Source organism: Etheostoma spectabile, chromosome 4 (genome assembly GCF_008692095.1).
Source record: "Etheostoma spectabile isolate EspeVRDwgs_2016 chromosome 4, UIUC_Espe_1.0, whole genome shotgun sequence".
Lineage (NCBI taxonomy): Eukaryota > Metazoa > Chordata > Actinopteri > Perciformes > Percidae > Etheostoma > Etheostoma spectabile.
Window position 1 is genome coordinate 4,088,425 of NC_045736.1, and position 18,934 is coordinate 4,107,358.

Genomic DNA, 18,934 nt, shown 5'->3' on the forward strand with positions numbered 1-18,934 from the left:
TGTGTGTGTCTGATTGAAGATAATACTCAGGTCTTGATGCTGGTTGCTGCAGGCCAGCCATCTCTCTAATGAACTGCATGCACTTGCCTGAAGGAAGAGTGTGGAGCTGTCCGTGGTGCTGTAAAGGAAACACTTCAGTGTTCACAATGCAGACTCAATCTGCGGGGCGCTAATTGTCCCTAGGGACTTTTCAGTTTGTCAGTCGGGAGTCAAGGAGAAGGCAGAGCGGGGTCTACTCATTCAGATGAACAGAGATGACTGCACATGGCTCGTTATGCTCACTTGTTAGTGTCATCAAATTGGCCACCTTCTCATTTGCTACATATTTTCAATTGTGTTAAAAAAGGCAATTGAAGTGCATTGCAGTGGACATAGCTACACCAGCCAGCAGTTAGGAGGAAGGAAGGAGGAAATACTACAGCACTGGCATTAACACACTGGCTATAAAAAAAAGAGATTTAAAAAAAACAAAAAACAGTACACAACATCTACAGGGAAAAACACTTTTGCAAGATCTTGACTTTGTTTTGCTAGATATCGAGTTTCATTCGCGAGATCTCGCAAATCCCCCCTAAAAATGAGGATAACCTAGCTAGCACAACATGTAGCACAACATGATTACATCTCCTTGGTTGTCTAAATACATCCAACCTTTATTTTGATAAGCATTGCTAATGAATACTTGCCAAAGTGAAGTGTTATAATGGACATTGTTGACTGTTGATGTCAATGACTGCAGGCTAACCTTAGTAGCTTAGTAGTATCTAGCTAGTAACGTGACATGATTACTTCTCCTTGCTTCTCTAAATACATTTGTTTATACTGATATACACATTTAAATGATCAGGAACAACGAAAACGCAATGTTTACCGTTAGTGAATATTTTATACAATGAAACGGCTAGTTAATTAGTTAGCTATACCATGGATGTATTAAGAGAACGAACTAGCTACTACTATATATCTATATAGACACTATATACTATATATATATATATATATATATATATATATATAGACACAAGAAAGAAGCTCATGAACAAGCATGTTGCTACAACAACACAAACTAGCGCTGTTGACATCAACAGTCAACAACAATGTTTATTATAACACTTCCCTTGTATGTATTCATTAGTAATGCTTATCAAAATAAACAGTGAATGGTGAAAGGTGATGTAATCATGTCATGCTACGCTACTAGCTAGCACGCTACTAGCTTACTAGGTTAGCCTTATTGTTTGTTAGATTTGCGAGATCTTGCAAAACAAAGTCAAGATCTCGCAAAAGGGTTTGTCCCCCGTACATGTTTTTTTTTATTTTTTCAGTTTTTTTTCCCCCCCTCAATGTCACCTCTGGGCCTCCATATTAACGGAACCCTGCTGCCGGTGAACATCCCCTATGTGCTTTAGATTTAGTTAATAATTCCTTTTGATGAACTCATTGGTGCAAAATACAAGCAAAAAAAATCCTATCTGAGCAAAAGGTTAAAATGTAAAATAAAAAGTTCAAAAATCAAACAAAATCTAAGTAGTATAGGCTATCATAATTCTATAGGTTTTGTCACAAAAAATGACTGTTAAACCATTCATGAATTCATGTCTCGTAGATTACATTGTTACATAATGACGTACTTTTCCTTGTATGGATTCATTCGAGGGTTGAGACAGGAGTCCCATGACAAAAACAAAACCAATAATGTGGTTCCCACAGATGTAGAGTACGTCTTTAAAAACAAGTCACAAATATAGAGTTTTATAAGTGATTACCAGAACCTACTCCAAGTGCTGCGGAGTAAGGCCTGGCTAAACCACAGATGCATTCTGGGATAGGAAAAAAAAGCTCTGGGTTCAAGTCAAAATAAAGTGCGTTGTGTGTGTGTTCATTGTGATGAATGAACATTTATGCAAGTGCAACAGTGTGGCTTACTGATGGCACAGAGGAAGGAGATATATCAGGCTGTGATACACACACAATGTTGTTAGTAGATACATTCTTTGTTTGCAGGGGCAAGGACAAACTTCCTTTTAGGCAGAAACCGCGGACAGACCCAGGCTCTCTGTGAGCGGCATCTGCCGCTGCCGGTTTGGGCACAGAGACACTGATACACATATACAGATATAGAAAAATATAATTCATAATTACAGCAGTTGGAATGATAAACAGTGGCAGTAATAACAACAATAAAGATAGTGGAACTATGACTAGAAATAATAGTTATAATAAGCGCCCCGGAGATAACTTACCAACAAGCATTTCTGGGACATGAATGCACACAGATGGAAAGAGAGAGGAGAGAGGAGCTCAGTGCGTCAAAGCAAGTCTCTCGGCAATCAAGACCTATAGCAGCATAACTATGAGCTGGTCCAAGGCAAACCTGAGCCAGTTCTATAAGGGTTGGTAGATGAATCGGACAACTACAAAGAGAAGCAGAGGAGGGTGCCGTGTCTGCAGCCATCCTTTGTTTTCCTGAATGACTCAAACAAAGCCTCAGACCACACCTTGTTATTGTGTAGCACAGTCGCGTCACAAGGTCCATCTTCAGGCCTGAAAAGTGAAGCCAATGCTAAAGTCCCTCAATCCTGCATTCGGTCTCATTTCCAACTGGGGGTGACTCCACTGGCTCCAAAAAGAAGTCGGTTTCTATAGGAGTCTATATTTAGTCTACGATATGTCATTTACTACTTTCAAGTCTTCTTCAGTACAATCGTGATGTTCATTTTAATATAATTTACAAAATGGACGATAAAGCAGGGGATTAAGTATCTGTCAATCATGACAGAGGCTTAGCGATGCTAACCATTCTAACACCGTGGACATTAAAATCAACCTCAACTTGTTTTTTGGTGTTGTCCGTGTTTTGATCCTAAACCTTGACCCTCTCTTTGTATGTTTTCACTTCATCATAGTTTATTGATACATTTTAGTCGCCGAAACATTTCTTGTTCAGCGTTCTGCCAACCAAGCTAGCTAGCTACCTCTAGTGTCAGCTGGTAACTCTTTCTGCTGATTTTTAACCAGCTCTGTGTTTTGCCGTACATTCAGATGAACGGCGTCAGTCCCCGGGGGGTCTGCGCTTCTCTGCCAGTAACTATCTGATGACTCGGGTCAGCCTGTTGATAATCGCCGACTTTACCTTTTGTTAGCGTGTAGCTTAGCGTAGAGCCATTGAAAGCACACACAACACTGGCTTAGATGCGTCATCCTAACCAGCTCCACCCTTTTGTCCAAAGATGGTCTTTCCTTGCTCCAGAATACCACAATGGCAACTGCCAAATGCAAACTCCTGGCTTCCAAACAACATTTTGAAACCAATGGATGGATGGATCCATTATTTGTACAGTCTGTGATACCAACAAAAGACCCAGCACAGCCCACACAGTTTGACAAGCGCTCACTTTAGGAAAGCGTATCATCATGGGGACATCTTTTCCACAGAAGGTCATCTGCCGTGTTGCCCCACAGCGGTGCACTTATGTAGCAGTAAATAGCCTTAGCACTAGAAAGGCGCCAAAGTCGCGCTGCCATTCGAGGAGTTAATGAGGTCTAAAGCAGTGGTAGCTGGGCCGCGGCGAGCCCTGCGAACACACTCCTGGACACAACACATCCAAGTGGACAGCAGCCGCTCAAGTGGCTAATTGGGAGCGTGGTAATCAGGGAGCACAACAAACATTGCACCTACTGTGTATCATCGACCTTGACTCGGATGCCAACACACACAAACACATACATGCTCAGAGGGGGAGAGAAAAACAAAGAGAGAGAGAGGGAGCGGAAAAGCAGACACACTGCATGGAGCCGTGAGGCATCACATTAGCACACACTGGCCTCCATTTTATCTCCTGTGGTCTTTGTCAGTGTTGCCTTTTTACCAGTTAGGAGCCGGCGGAGACTAGGGGGAATGTGTGTGACGGGTTGGATTTAGAAATACCCAGAGACTCCAATCTTTTGTCTAGAAAGACTGAAAACTGGCTATGCCATGGCATACCTGCTAATGGAGAGTCAGTGTTTGCCAAAAACAACAACCTCCCCTGTCAAGTGTTCATTATCACCATCTAGGACTTCTGTGTTATTTGTCTCGCTGTCGGTACAAGGTTTATCTTGTAACCCAACATGAACAAACAGTATAACAGCTTATAATCAGAATCAGAATCAGAATCAGAAATACTTTATTGATCCCCGAAGGGAAACTCTGTGTTGTAGTTGCACAAATATTATAAATAGAGTAGAAATACAAGAAATAAAGAAATATAAGGAATTGGTACGGTATTTACATAAAGGAATGTTATTATACATTATTTACATAATTAACATAATTAAGGATTTGGAATGGTGAAAAGTTAAATAATAATAATAATAATAATTGTAGTATTTGAAATTGCACACATGTCAGGCCAGTGTTATTGCACAAAACAGATAATACAGATAATATTGTCCAGTTTCAACCTCTCTAAGTGTGTGTTCAGACACTTAGAACGAGGAGTTAAAATTTTGATGGCCACAGGCGGAATGACTTCCTGTGGCGCTCTGTGTGCATTTTGGGAGAATTAGTCTGTCCCTGAAAGTGCTCCTGTGATTGAGCAGCAAGCCATGGTGGTGCGAGACATTGTCCAAGATGGCATGTAGTTTGGACAGCATCCTCCTATCTGACACACCCGCAGAGAGTCCAGATCCACCCCCACACGTCACTGGCCTTGCAAATCAGTTTGTTGAGTCTGTTGGCGTCCGCTACCCTCAGCCTGCTGCCCCAGCATGCACCAGCAAAGAGGATAGCCTGGCCACCACAGACTCATAAAACATCTTCAGCATTGTCCTGCAGATGTTTAAGGACCTCGCCTCCTCAAAAAATAGAGACGGCTTTGGCCCTTCCTGTAGAGGGCTTGAGTGTTCTTGGCCCAGTCCAGTTTATTGTCCAATTGCACTCCCAGGTATTTGTAGTCCCCCACAATGTCCACACTCCCCCTGGATGGAACAGGGCTCACTGCTGCCTTGGCTCTCCTTAGATCCACCACCAGCTCCTCGGTCTTTGTCACATTGAGCTGAGATGGTTCTGCTCACTCCATGTGACAAAGTCCCCCACCACAGCTCTGTACTCACCTCGTCCCCCTCGCTGATACATCCCACACAGCAGAGTCATCAGAAAACTTCTGAAGATGGCAGGACTCTGTGTGGTGTTGAAGTCTGTGGTGTAGATGGTGAAGAGGAAGGGAGAGAGGACGTCCCCTGCGGCCCCGGTGTTGCTGACCACTCTGTCTGATACACAGTGTTGCAGGCGCACATACTGTGGTCTGCCAGTCAGGTAGTCAACAATCCAGGACACGAGGGGGGATCCACCTTCATCGCTGTCAGCTTCTCACCCAGCAGGGCCGGCCGGATGTGTTGAAAGCACTGGAGAGTCAAAAACATGACCCTCACCGTGCTTGCCGGCCTGTCCAGGTGGGCGTAGATGCGGTTGAGCAGGAAGATGATGGCGTCCTCAACTCCCAACCGGGGCTGTAGGCGAACTGGAGGGTCCAGGGAGGCCTCACCATGCCCAGATATTCCAGAACCATCTCTCCAGGGTCTTCATAATGTGGGAGGTCAGTGCCACGGTCTGTAGTCCTTGGCGTCACTGGGACGTGGCGTCTTTGGCACAGGAACGAGGCAGATGTCTTCCCACGCATGGGCCCTTTGGAGACTAAGGCTCAGTTTGAAGACATGTGAAAGACTCCACATAGCTGAAGGCACAGGCTTTGAGCACCCCAGGATGGATACCATCAGGGCCTGCGCCTTATTAGAGTGGAGTCTGGTCAGCTGTCTCTCACCTGGTCAGCAGTGAGCACACGAGGTCACAGGTGGGGTAGGGGGAGGGGGATTCGCGGAGAGAGGTGTTAACCGGAGGGCTAGAGGGGGGGAGGTAGGGCTCTCCCGAGGAGGACAGGACAGTGGAGGAGGAGGGGGAAGTAGTGGGGTTGGGGTTAAGACAGCAGTTGTGTTAATGGGGGATGGGCAGGAGCAGGAGCATCAAATCTGTTAAAGAACAGTTGAGTTTGTTGGCCCTGTCCAAGCTGCCTTCAACTCCTCTGCTGCCTTTTGTCTGAAGCCAGTGATGGTCCTCATTCCGCTCCAGACCTCCCTCATGTTGTTCTGCTGGAGTTTACGCTCCAGCTTCCTCCTGTACTTCTCCTTAGCCTCCCTGATCTTCACCTTCAGGTCCCCCTGAATGGCCCTCACCTCCTCCCTATTCCCAGCTCTGAAAGCCCTCCTCTTAGCATTCAGGATGTTCTTGATGTCCTTTGTTACCCACGGTTTGTTGTTTGGGTAACACTGAACAGTCTTTGCTGGGACAGTGCGTCCCACACGAAGTTTATGTATCTGATACACTCAGTCAGCCCATCTATGTCCTCTCCATGTGGCTCACAGAGTGCATCCCATTTGTCACCTCAAAACATCCCTGAAGTGTCTCATAGGCCTCCTCCGACCATCTCCTCACTGTCCTTGAGGTCAGGGTTGCCTTTTCACCAGAGGCACTAGCAGGGGTTGATGTGAACCAGGTTGTGGTCGGATCTGCCCAGTGGGGGAGGGGGAAGAGCTGTATGCGTCCCTACATTAGCATACAGCAGGTCCAGGTCCTCTCCTCTCTGGTATGGCAGCTCACGTACTGGGTGAAGTTTGTTAGTGTGGTGGTCATGGTGACATGGTTGAAGTCACCCAGATCACAATGAGGCACTCGGTGTTGATGTCTGGGTTGGGCAATGCGGTGTGGGTGACGTTACACGCCAACGTCGGGTTGGCAGAGGGCGGAATGTAAACAGCAACGGCGATGGCATGTGAGATTTCACGTGGCAGATAATATGGCCGGAGTCCCCACGCGAGCAGTTCAATGTCGGGCTACAGATACGCTGTTTAACCGTAATGTGACCGGGATACACCTCTGTTGTTAACTAGAACGGCAAGCCCCCCGCCTTTACGCTTACCCTCTGGTGCAGTCCCTGTCGGCCCGAACAGTCTGAACCGTTGATGGAACGTTGATGTCGGGAATGTCCGAGTGTAGCCAAGTCTCCGTGAAGCACATTAGACTACACTCCCTGTACTCCCGCTGACTCCGGACTAAAGCTGTTAGTTCGTCCATTTTATTAGCCAGTGACCTCACATTGCCCATGATGAGAGAGGGGAGACACGGCTTAAAACTCCTTCTCCTAAGCCTTCGTTGCCTGGACCCCTCTCTCTTCCCTCGCCGTTTCATTCCAATTCATTATAAAAGCCCCTTTAGGTCACAGTTACATTTTGATTGTCATTCTTGTATGATACAACTTTATGATCAGTTTACAGTGAAATTCATTTTACGTTCCCGAGCTCAACAAAAACGCAAAGGACACACATGTTAGAACAGTCACACAGAAAAGTAAAAAAAATGAAAACTCATCAACATCCATTGTACATAAACTTGGAAGCACACCGATTTTGGTTTAAGATAGTCTGATGTATAACTAGGTCTTGAGCCTGTTGTATCTAAGCAAACCAATTTGCCTGCTAGAAGGTTGGTATTCATAATTTAAAACATGTATGGAGTCAGAAGAGATGCTGTTAGAGAGTCAGAGCACGCTCTTGTGTGATCTTGTATCTTGTAAATTAGGCTTTTTTATAATGAGCGTAAAAAGCCTGTTTTAGGTCCCAGTTAGCACATAAAGCATGAGTGAAACATGGACTGTTGCGCTGTGCCTCTGCTGACATCTGTAGTGATTTCAGTAGAGGTGTGTGTCTGTTTGGTCAAATGCACATCAGGCACCATTACAGACATGTTCTTGCTGTCATTAACGTGTCCTTAATACTGCAAAAGAAGCAACTCTGGAGAAATGAGAACTGCATTTGTTTTTCAGTAAGAGGGTCCCTGTTCTGTTTATCTCGTGCACAAAGACGCATATGTTGTGGTACACATATCTGCCAAAGGTTTCACACTATTCCACTGATCAACAGGTGGCAGTAACACACTAACTAACATAGTGATGCGCTATAAAAAGAAAGGAAAGAGCAAGACTGCCAGCTAGTAAACAGAAGGAAAAAAAAGATACTGTATATACTGTACATTTTACCTGCACAATGCGGCATTGCCTGCTATGTGCTCAGGTTTGCTTGGTCACTTCCATGTCTTATTTCCTCCTTCCTATGCCCTTCCTTTAGACAACCTGTGCAATGGGAAGTTCCACAAACACCTGCAGGACCTGTACGCCCCGCTGGTGGTGCGATATGTGGACCTGATGGAGTCCTCCATTGCTCAGTCCATCCACAGAGGCTTTGAAAGGGAATCCTGGGAACCTGTCAAGTAAGGACGCCGTCATTATCTTTACCTTTACCTATCCTCTTCACCTGCTTTAGGGATGTGTTGTGTAAGATCACTTTGCACATCTGTGCACAGATTTAGCTTTTTGACTCCTTACTTAATTTTACTGGGGACAGCTTGTGGGCAAAGGCACAACTTTAGGGTTTAATATGGGGGGGGTTGAGATCTCCAACTATCTTGAGCGGTTCCGGGTCGTAAATGTACTGTATGTATTTTTAAAAAGCGACAAAACATCGAAATAGCGGCAAAACTATCAAAAGGCGGCAAATGTTTTGAGATCTGAGGAGGACCTTACCAAAGTTAAACAGCTGCATCGTACAGGGTCATTTGCACAGCATTTATAAATAAATAGACTCATTTGGTTTAGTGGCAGGCCTGGACTGGCCACCGGAAGCACCGGGGAAATTCCCGGTGGCCTAGCCAGCTGATTGGCCTGGGTTATCAGGGTTAACTGTTAGAGACCCACAACACCGCCGGCGATTTCAGACAACGTTACTGTTTCTATGAGGCTGGAGCGGGCTCTAAAATGCAGATATTGATATCATATGAAACAACAGGATCTTACACATCTATTGGTACCAACCATGTCGTGCTAGCTTGTTGCAAAGTAAGGTAAATAATGCTCCAAAAATTTCTGGCAAGGGAAAAACTGGCAAGGTCTTTTTGAAATGGGTCCCTTGACCTCTAACCTCAAGATATCCAAATGAAAATGGTTTCTATGGGTACCCATGAATCTCCCCTTCAAAGACACCCCCAACGGTATGCTAATCCCACATAGTTTGGGTTATTTTAACCTACTCTAAAATGGTGCATTTGAATATGTCTGCATGCTGGGAGCCCTAAACAGTTTTGGAGTTGCAGTAATTAGGTCTGGCTGGAAAGCTGATACTCTTGTGGATTGTGAGTCCCATTGTGTTCATGTGTGCTGTGTACCCCATAGTAACCATTTCATTCTAGTGAATACATTTTTACAAACTTGACCTTACTATGTAAAGTGAGCTGTTGTGATCTTGAGGGCAATCACAGCCTCATGGAACTTTACAAACACTAACTAGAGACTTCCAGCAGGGCATTCAGAGACAGTAAGGGGGGTTTCTGAACCGTTTGTCAGAACAGATGTGCTCGCCATCTAATCACTGCAAAATGATATTCTTCCAGGAATCTCTAAATGTCAAAAGGGTTTGAAACCAGCACGGATTTGTCTATGGATTTCCTCTAGCTCTTGGTGTCTTAATGTGTATTTTGCATGGATTTCTGACCATTTTTATTAATTCCTAAATCAAACAATGGTTATATTTTGGACCAAATCTCTGTAACCAGTAGTGTCAACCCAAAACATTGCTGCAACAACTCATGAGACATATTTGAGCATGATAATTGTCAACATAAGAGCAAACAGAACAAAAGTTATGGTAAACATAAGCTCAATGCGTGGATGTTGGCCTAGATAGTTGTTAGATTCCCGGCCTGAATTATTATCCCAGTCCTTGTTTAGTTGTATAAGTAATTTAACATGATTTATTTGTTGGAACAATAGCCTGTAATTTCAGTGAAGGTTTTCCCATTAATATGTAGGCTATGTGATTGTGTAAGTGCTATCATTAAAAGCACTCTGCATATCAAACCCTTGACACATTGTCTATAGCACTTTGAAAAATTAAGCGAAACGCACTCTGATGGGGATCAGAGGTGTAAACCTACATACGCTACAGCTTCCTGTAGAGTGTGACGCTGTCACCGCGGCACATCCATCCCTATTCCCTCATCAGGAATCTTGTGGATACACATTTTCCTCACTGTATATTTAGAAAAGAATTCACCCCCCAAAGAAAAGATGTCTACGGAGAAGGTAAGCTTGTCTCATTTGCGCGTTGCAAGATCAGGAAAGTTGGAAGAAAAGCTCACACTGGCTTTCCAAAAAGGACCCTTGTAGGCAGGGTTATATACCTGAATACTAAAGCTGTGGTAGTGTGTTGTCAATGTCAGAGTTTTATACAGGCCCCAAGCCACGTTCATGCCAACGTCACGGCATGCTGTGTGTGGATGGAAGGAGAAGGCAGTGACTTTGAAATGGAATCCCAACATTTTCCCTCCCACAGCTGTATTTTACAGGACAATTCCGGCCAATTTTTATGTTAATGTTGATGGCTAAAAATATGCCAGTACTGTCGAAAGAAAAGAAAAAACAACCCAAATCGGTGCTGGCAGTTGCTACAGCCACAGCTACGAGCTTCCACTGAGCTAAAATGGCAGTTGTTGGGGCAATTTTTAGAGTGCCTTTGTGCCTCTTAACAGACACCAAATGCAATTAAAATGTCAGGGCCCTTACCTGACAACAAGATGCTTTTTCAACTCAGACATTGTTTTAATTCACCTACCCTGTCTCAATCCTGCTGGTAGCTAGCTCGCCCTGCTAGCTGCTGTCCTGGGAGGAGTTTGTTCAGCCAGGCTTCTGTGATAATCATCACGCAGCATTTCCGTGTGTGTGTGTGTGTGTGTGTGTGTGTGTGCGTGTGCGTGTGCGCGCAAATTTGTTGACACATACAGCAAACACCTCCTCACTCTGTGCTAGCTGCCTGTCCCCTGAACACACTGTAAAAAAAACTACAAATGGCAACAAAACCAAACTGGGCCCACCTGCACCATGAAGCACACACAAACAGTGTTCCAGCGATACAACCAATAACCGACAAGAAGGATTTTGGGGTGGGGGAGCTGGTTTTGTTTTGCTTGAAAATACTTTGAACATCAACAAGAAGTAACGTCACCCAACATCGCTTAGAGCACCTTTAGTATCATCAGGAAAATATACTAGATGCAGTAAAATCCTCCCAATGTAGAGAGTGTAAAAGATCTAAACCGTTGTTTTTAATGGTCTCATCATTGCAGTTGGACTTGTAGGCTGTTATATTGATGGTTATTTTCATATACAATTAAACACCGTGTTTTATAAACTACATGTGTTTTGTGTGCAAAAATGTTAATTTGTAAAGTATCTAAAGATGTCAGATGAATGTAGTGGAGTAAAAAGTACAATATTTCTTTCTGAAATGTAGCGGAGTAGAAGTAGAAAGTGGCCTGAAAAGAAAAAGACTCAAGTAAAGTACAAGTTCCTCAACTTTTGGATTTTAGTACAGTACTGGAGTAAATGTACTTAGTTACATTCCACCACTGACTGTGACCTGTGGCCCTGCAGTAATGGCTCGGGGACGTCGGAGGATCTCTTCTGGAAGCTGGATGCTCTGCAGACCTTCATCAGAGACCTCCACTGGCCAGAGGAGGAGTTTGGCAAACACCTGGAGACCCGACTCAAGCTGATGTCCAGTGACATGATCGAATCATGTGTAAAACGGTAAGATGCCGTTTAAATATGCGCGGGTGAGATTGCAAGCAAAATAACTTGTTATATTAATCATCTGTATGTGTTGTAGTAGTAATGGGATTAGTTGTAAACTGGTCTTCAAAACATCATTGTTGAGCTGGGAAGCATTACTGGGGGAGTGCATCTTTAACATGAGGAGATGCAGTGGTATTACTTTTAGAAATAAGCAAGAGTGTAGTATTTTTTGTTTTTAATGAAAGTAATAATTAGGGCTGTCAATCAATTACAAATTTTAATCGCATGGTTGTCCATAGTTATCTAGTCATTGATCACACATTTGTTTCATCTGTTCTAGATTTACTTTAAAGTGCCCATATTATGAAAAAAAGCACTTTCTGGGATTTGGGGGGTTATTTTGTGTCTCTAGTGCTTCCACACGCATACAAACTTGGAAAAAAACTATCCATGCTGTTTTGTATGAGATACGGTTTCTGAATGTCCTCTGTCTTCAGTCTCCGGGTGAGCTAACGCTAGCATGCTAACTCGTTCTCAATGGCAAAACACTGCTACAACACACACTAGTTGACCATAATCTCCAAAAGAACTACTTCCATGTCCCTGTTCTGCAGGTATTCCACTAGTGCCCCTCGTCTAGAAGAAGTCTCCCACCTAATCCTGCCTTGTACTAACCAAAGCTGGAGAAAGAGTTATCTAGCTGATGGGATCTTACCTAGCTACTGAGCATGTATGACTCCCAACTAAGATAGTATAGAATAAGATATCTCACTCTGTATCCAAAACAAGTGAGATGTCTCACTCTGTTGACTCATTATGATATTTTCAAGGTGTAGTGTAGTGAGATGTAATCCGCTGTGAGCATGGTGTAGACTATTTATTTTGAAAATTACCCGGATGTTTTATTTTGTTTCTGTGCTCGACTTCCTGTCCTGCACTCTGCCTTGTGCTGAATTGCTGCTAGTACTAGTTGCTTGTACTCATCACCTCGGTAGCGCTTTTTTGTGGTTAACAATTTTTTAACAACATACAAAACTTGCAACATTATCACCACCCACCCTGACAAAGATGAGTAAGATCAATAAAAGATGACTACAATATTCAAGACCATTCAACAAAATAGTTACAATAATAGACAATACACCATAAACCAAATAAACACAAGTATTAATGACAACAGTAAAGCCGATGATACACCTCTCTCCCCAGCACAAAGCTTCTTAGGAGCCCTCCACAAAGGTCAGGTACTTTCCCCAATCTCACAAACCATTTAGATGTCATCTTTCCACCCTAGCCATCTCACAAGCCCACTCCTGGATTGATGGCACCCCTTCATTCTTCCATCCTCTTTAAATAATCTGTTTGGCTGTCAGTAAACTAGTCTGGACCCAGCTTCTTATATGTTCACACTCACCGTCTTTTTTGAAGCTGGCAGCATCTGTTTTACATTATAATCCTATGTCTTTTTCGCAACTCTGAGTGTCTTTTTGAAGTTTAAAATAGAGAAAAAACAACGCCCTGTATATCAGCCCCAAATGAGAATGTGATACGGATACAGTGCCTTGCGATGAGTGTTAACTCCCCCCACCAATCTCTGCGCTAGCTACTGAGCAACAGCGTCAGCTAACGTTTTTTGACACTGATGGAACTAAACATGACACTTTATAAGTCACGGTGATAACAACCAATTTGACACAATGTTCTAACATTCAACAATTTTAGTTGTCTACGTTGCAAATGATCAACTTCTGGGGAATAAATGTAAATCTAAATGGTCTACTCAAAGCGCTTTTACATAGTACAGGAACCATTCACACATTCATACACTGTGGCCGAGGCTGCCGTACAAGGTGCCACCTGCTCATCAGATAAACACTCACACACATTTCGGGGCAACTCAGGGTTCAGAGTGTCTTGCCCAACGACACTGGACATGGGACTGAAGGGCCAGGGATCGAACCACCAACCTTTCGAATGGACCGCTCCACCACTGAGCCACAGCCGCCCCACTGTTATGCCAACATTAAACTTCACAACCACACTCCTGCTCGCCCTCCTAGTGATCAGAGAGAGCGAGACTCAGCAACACAGGAGATTAGTTCAAGCCATTTGAACCTCCAATTGTTTGTCCTCTGTCACAAACAGACAAGTTCACAAACTCTCACTTGAAGCACCAAAATTGATACAAAAAAATAAAAACATGTTTTTTATTATTATAAGTTTTAGAGGGATTGAGACGAAATTAAGGCCTGAGCCCCCTTAAAAAGCGTCTAAAATCTCCCAAGAGTTCAACAAAGGTTATCATGTATCCTGTACCAAACTTCCTTTGCCTTACAGTATATCACCTCAGTGTTTGTAAAATCCTGGCTACGGCCCTGTTCATTCCTTTCCCTTCTTTAAAGGACACGGGCAGCGTTTGAGGCCAAGCTTCAGAAGAGCAGCCGGGCCACAGACTTCCGCGTGCCACAGTCAATCTGCACCATGTTCAACGTCATGGTGGATGCCAAGGCCCAGTCAGCCAAGCTGTGTGCCATGGACCTGGGCCAGGAGGTAGGAAACGCGCAATATGTCTTGGAAAGTCATTTTCTTCAACCTTTTGGGTTATTTTCCTATCACTTTTGCCACTTTTTCAATGCTTTTTTTCACAACCATGTATTAACCCCACTAACACTAACTTATACCATTTTTACACAAATTTAAGAAAATCATGGTCAATAAACCCAAGTTATAGGAAAGTATACCTAACTGTTGGGTAAAAAAGCAAAAATTAGGAATTATTTAGACTAATATTCAAGGCTGGATAATCAGAGACTGATAACGTTTTGTCAGTTTCAAAACCATTTTAATAGTTGCCATTTTAATAGTCGCCATAAAAGAATTGACGCCGTTAAAATGGGTTTGCATTAACACCGTTGACAGCACTAGTAATTACAATTAGGTAGAAACCCATATTTCTGACAACACAAGGGTTAAAAGGAAACCCATATTTCACGGGCACCTGGGTAGCTCACCTGGCAGAGCGCCCGCGCCCATATAAAGAGGATCATTCCTCGACGCAGCGGCCGTAGGTTCAACTCCAACCTGTGGCCCTTTGCTGCATGTCACTCCCCCTCTCTTCCCCCTTTCGAGTCTACTGTAAGCTTTCCTGTCGGAAGTAAAGGCCTTAAATGCATCAAAATATAATCTTAAAATGAATAAATAAAGGAAACCAATCTTTCTCATATAAATTCTTTAAAAACTGGTAAAATGTGACCCGAAGACAACATCCTGTTGTCCTTGGGTCAAATTTGACCCATTTTCAAAAAGTTTCTATATCAGAAATTAAGGTTTCTTTCAACCAAATTGTCCAAAAATGGATGGTTCCATACAACCATTACTCTTTACATGTACAAATGATCAAAGAACGTTGGAAAAAAGTGACAAAATCGTAAAAAATATATATAAAGTGCAGACAAATTGACGCGAACATCAACAATAACATCAACAATCTCTGACTAAAAAATTTGAAAAAAGTGACAAAAACATTGGGAAAAACAATTGAAAAACTTGACGAAATTTTTGGAATTATAAGTGACAAAAAACAAAAAGGTTTCAATTCGAAATTTTGACCCGGAAAAAAAATGGGAACACAGGGGTTAAATGAATGGGATCCATCGTTTGGGTTACCTTGGAGATCGAATAGTTTGATTCTCAAAGCATTTAAAGATCATTTACTTGTGGAGCTGAATAAAAATGAATGAGTTGTGTTGCTGTTGTGAAGGGCCTTGGCAGATAAAGGTGGGAAAGTCTTTTTTTCTCTCTCTCTATTCCTTGGAAATACATCTTTTTTTCTTTGGTTCTCACTTTTCTTTTTGTTGTTGCAGTATTCACATAATGTCACATGTGCATGTCACCTCTATCTTTTTCTTTTTCTGCTGCTTTTCTCCCTCCTCTGTGTCTTGTGAAAGTTTGTTAGAGACTGGGTAAGTCTGGCTTATCAACGGAATTCAATTGAAATCTCACCCTCCAGTTCCCAAATGTATAATTAGTCATCAGTTTTGCCTGTCTGACTTCCTCCACTTGAATTGTTTGGATTTCATTAGCATATGTGTAGATGGTATTGAATATACATGGGGTAGAAGTGAGAGATCTCGTATTTCACAGAGTCTCGAGACTGATACCAATCGCTAACAATGAATTAATTATTGCTAATTCCTTCAGTGTTCTGTGGTGCTACACAGCTAAACAAAAGGATTCCTCGCACTGATCCTGCTTCTGGGTTTCCATGGCAGCAGGAGTCAGCATCCCAAAATCCCTCCCTGGACTCGGCTTCATAGCAGAACCAAGAGGGGCTTTGGAATGATTAGAAAGCACCGTCATTCATTTACATTCAACAACAACAAAAAATTAATAAATAGTGTAATTCGCCAATAATTAAGTCAAAATAAAAAAGGCTATTTAAACAAACTCCTCAAACAATAAATTAATAAATAGTGAATGTAATAGAAAATAATGTAAAAAATATAAAAGATTTCTATTTTTCTATTTTTTATACTTCTAGAAATAAGTGCTGTGCTCTAATAATATGTGTGTTAGGTCGTTTTCCAGAGAAAAAACTGATTAATTTATAATGATTTTTGATAACAAATGAAATCCAAGTCCGTACAGTATGTTTGTAGTGTTAACATGGCTGTAACAAAATTATTTGCGATTAACAATATACTTGTCAAATTTCTAAATATTTATTCATGTGTAACTTTTTGAAATGAGTAGTTTTGAATGGATCCCATAATGCATAATAGTACTAATACACAATCCCATAATTCGCTTATTTATTATCATAAAACAGTGTTATTCTTTGCCGACACTTGTCATTAACAGTCATACCCCTTAGGACCTTAGTTAATGTTAGCAATAAATGTGGTTAAACAAAGAAATGGCGATTATGTTAAAAAAACAAAGTGAATAGACAGTTATGGAATAATTGTCACTGGCCTAGTGTACAGGATTTATAAGGCTGTCTCTAATCCGACATGTGGATTGATGCTGTGGCCACTTTGAGAATTCTCAAAGCTGACAACAGACAATTTTAATTGTCTCTCTCCTCAAAATCTCGGCTCGTCCTAAGGAGAGCTCATTGTGGGACTGGCTCTAGTGGCTGTAATTCTGCACCAAGGCTGAATTACCATCCTGTACAGTATTAGGGGACCACTAAGGTCTATATAAAAGAGACTTCAGATACAGTATTAGGGGACCACTAAGGTCTATATAAAAGAGACTTCAGATACAGTATTAGGGGACCACTAAGGTCTATATAAAAGAGACTTCAGATACAGTATTAGGGACCACTAAGGTCTATATAAAAGAGACTTCAGATACAGTATTAGGGGACCACTAAGGTCTATACAAAAGAGACTTCAGATACAGTATTAGGGGACCACTAAGGTCTATATAAAAGAGACTTCAGATACAGTATTAGGGACCACTAAGGTCTATATAAAAGAGACTTCAGATACAGTATTAGGGGACCACTAAGGTCTATACAAAAGAGACTTCAGATACAGTATTAGGGGAATACTAAGGTCTATATAAAAGCATCCAAAGAGCACCATGTAATGGAACCTTTAAATATCTCTCATCAGCAACATTTTTATTGTGATAGCATAACTATTACAGGCAAATGTTCCTATGATAAAAGATGAATTCACTACAAATGAATACAGGTCAATGTGAGTCCGGTGTTTCCCTTTAATGTCACCTGATGGTGGGGTTACTAAGTGTGGATGAGCAGAGTAACCGGTTTCTTTTTCTTTCCTCTGCAGAGACAATACCATTCCCAAATTGACAATCTCATTGAAGAGACGGTGAAGGAGATGATAACCCTGCTAGTAGCAAAGGTACAACATAATATTGTTGTGTCTGTATATAATGCATGTTTGTGTTCTGCCGACAGCAGCTCGGTTCTGCTCTCTGTTCTGTTCACAGTAAAGGTGCGACGAGATCTCGTCAAGGTAAAAATTGTTTTGCAAAATCAGTACGCAAGTGCAGAGCAGCAGCTTTGAAGTTAGCTTAGAAGATCCTCCTGCACAATGCCTGCGATGCGTGAGCTGCGTGGCGTGTCCGTGTTTATTTTGGCTCCAAAGGTAACCCGGTTAGAACTTGCACACTGCGACTCAAGAACGGCTCGACCCGCGCTAAAAACACGTGCAGGCTAGGAATAGGACCAATGCATATTTTTCACGCGACATGCAAGCGTGTTGGTAGCGTTTTCAGGCAAAATAGAATAAATATCTCATTTTAACACAAATACATTTTTGTCAGGTCCATTAAGAACACACACACAACAATAATATGATGTAAAGTGCCCATATTATGAAAAAATCCCTTTTTCTGGGATTTGGGGTGTTATTTTGCGTCAACAAAGATAGTATAGAAGTGAGATGTCTCACTCTGTAGCTAAAACAAGTGAGATGTCTCACTATGTAGCTAAAACAATGGAGATGTCTCACTCTGTAGCTAAAAGAGAGACATAAACACAGGGTGAAAAAAGGATCTGCAGCAATGTGCAGTACAACAAAAATATGGTGTTTTTTTGAAAATCAAACCATGTAAACCTATTTTGGTACAACTTCAAAATACAATTATGAACCTAAAAATGAGCTTGAAATGCACGCTTTACAATATTTCATTGAATAAATTCCAATTCAAGTTGATGAAATTCCAAATTGGCAGTGTGGCTCTGTTCAGGGAGTGCTCTAACCTTCCATGAGCACCATGAAATAGCAGAGAGTCAGACAGCAGCATTAGGGGACGCTCACACAGTTTAGGACTGGGGGAGCTGAACTATTCCCCCATATGAACAAAGAAGCAACGATAATATAGAAGCAAATGCCACGTTCTACATAACAAGGTGGAGCCAGGGAGGGTTGGGTTGCAGAGAAAAAAGCAGCAAGCAGTTAGGAACAAACTGAATCTGCTTTAAGCAGGGTGCTCTGTTTGAGCATAGCCATTAAGCAGCAAGGGGAGTGGACCAGCTGATGCATGTCAGCTGATGCTGCTCAGCTGACATGCATCAGCTGATTCAAGCTACTTGACTACTTGGCCAGCCAGAACTGGCGCTGACGCTCAATTTAATATAGGACATTTTCTGTTGAACTCCTTTATAAATTGTATTTCAATAGGATTCTGATAAAACAATGACATGGACTTTATTGTCTCAGGAAAGGGAATTGACATACAGATATATGTACTGTACATATACGTGTGTGTGTATATAAATATATATAAATATATATATATAT

General features: G+C 42.2%; 1 protein-coding gene across 1 annotated transcript in view; it reads left to right on the forward strand.

Annotated features, from left to right (window-relative positions):
* Positions 1-18,934, forward strand: part of LOC116687408 (calcium-dependent secretion activator 1) — a 185,407-nt gene that overhangs the window by 112,087 nt on the left and 54,386 nt on the right. Inside the window, exons 19-23 of the mRNA XM_032512766.1 lie at positions 8,158-8,299; positions 11,514-11,669; positions 14,057-14,204; positions 15,602-15,616; positions 17,456-17,530. Of these exons, the coding sequence (XP_032368657.1) occupies positions 8,158-8,299; positions 11,514-11,669; positions 14,057-14,204; positions 15,602-15,616; positions 17,456-17,530 (536 nt within the window). The remainder of the gene's footprint in view (positions 1-8,157; positions 8,300-11,513; positions 11,670-14,056; positions 14,205-15,601; positions 15,617-17,455; positions 17,531-18,934) is intronic.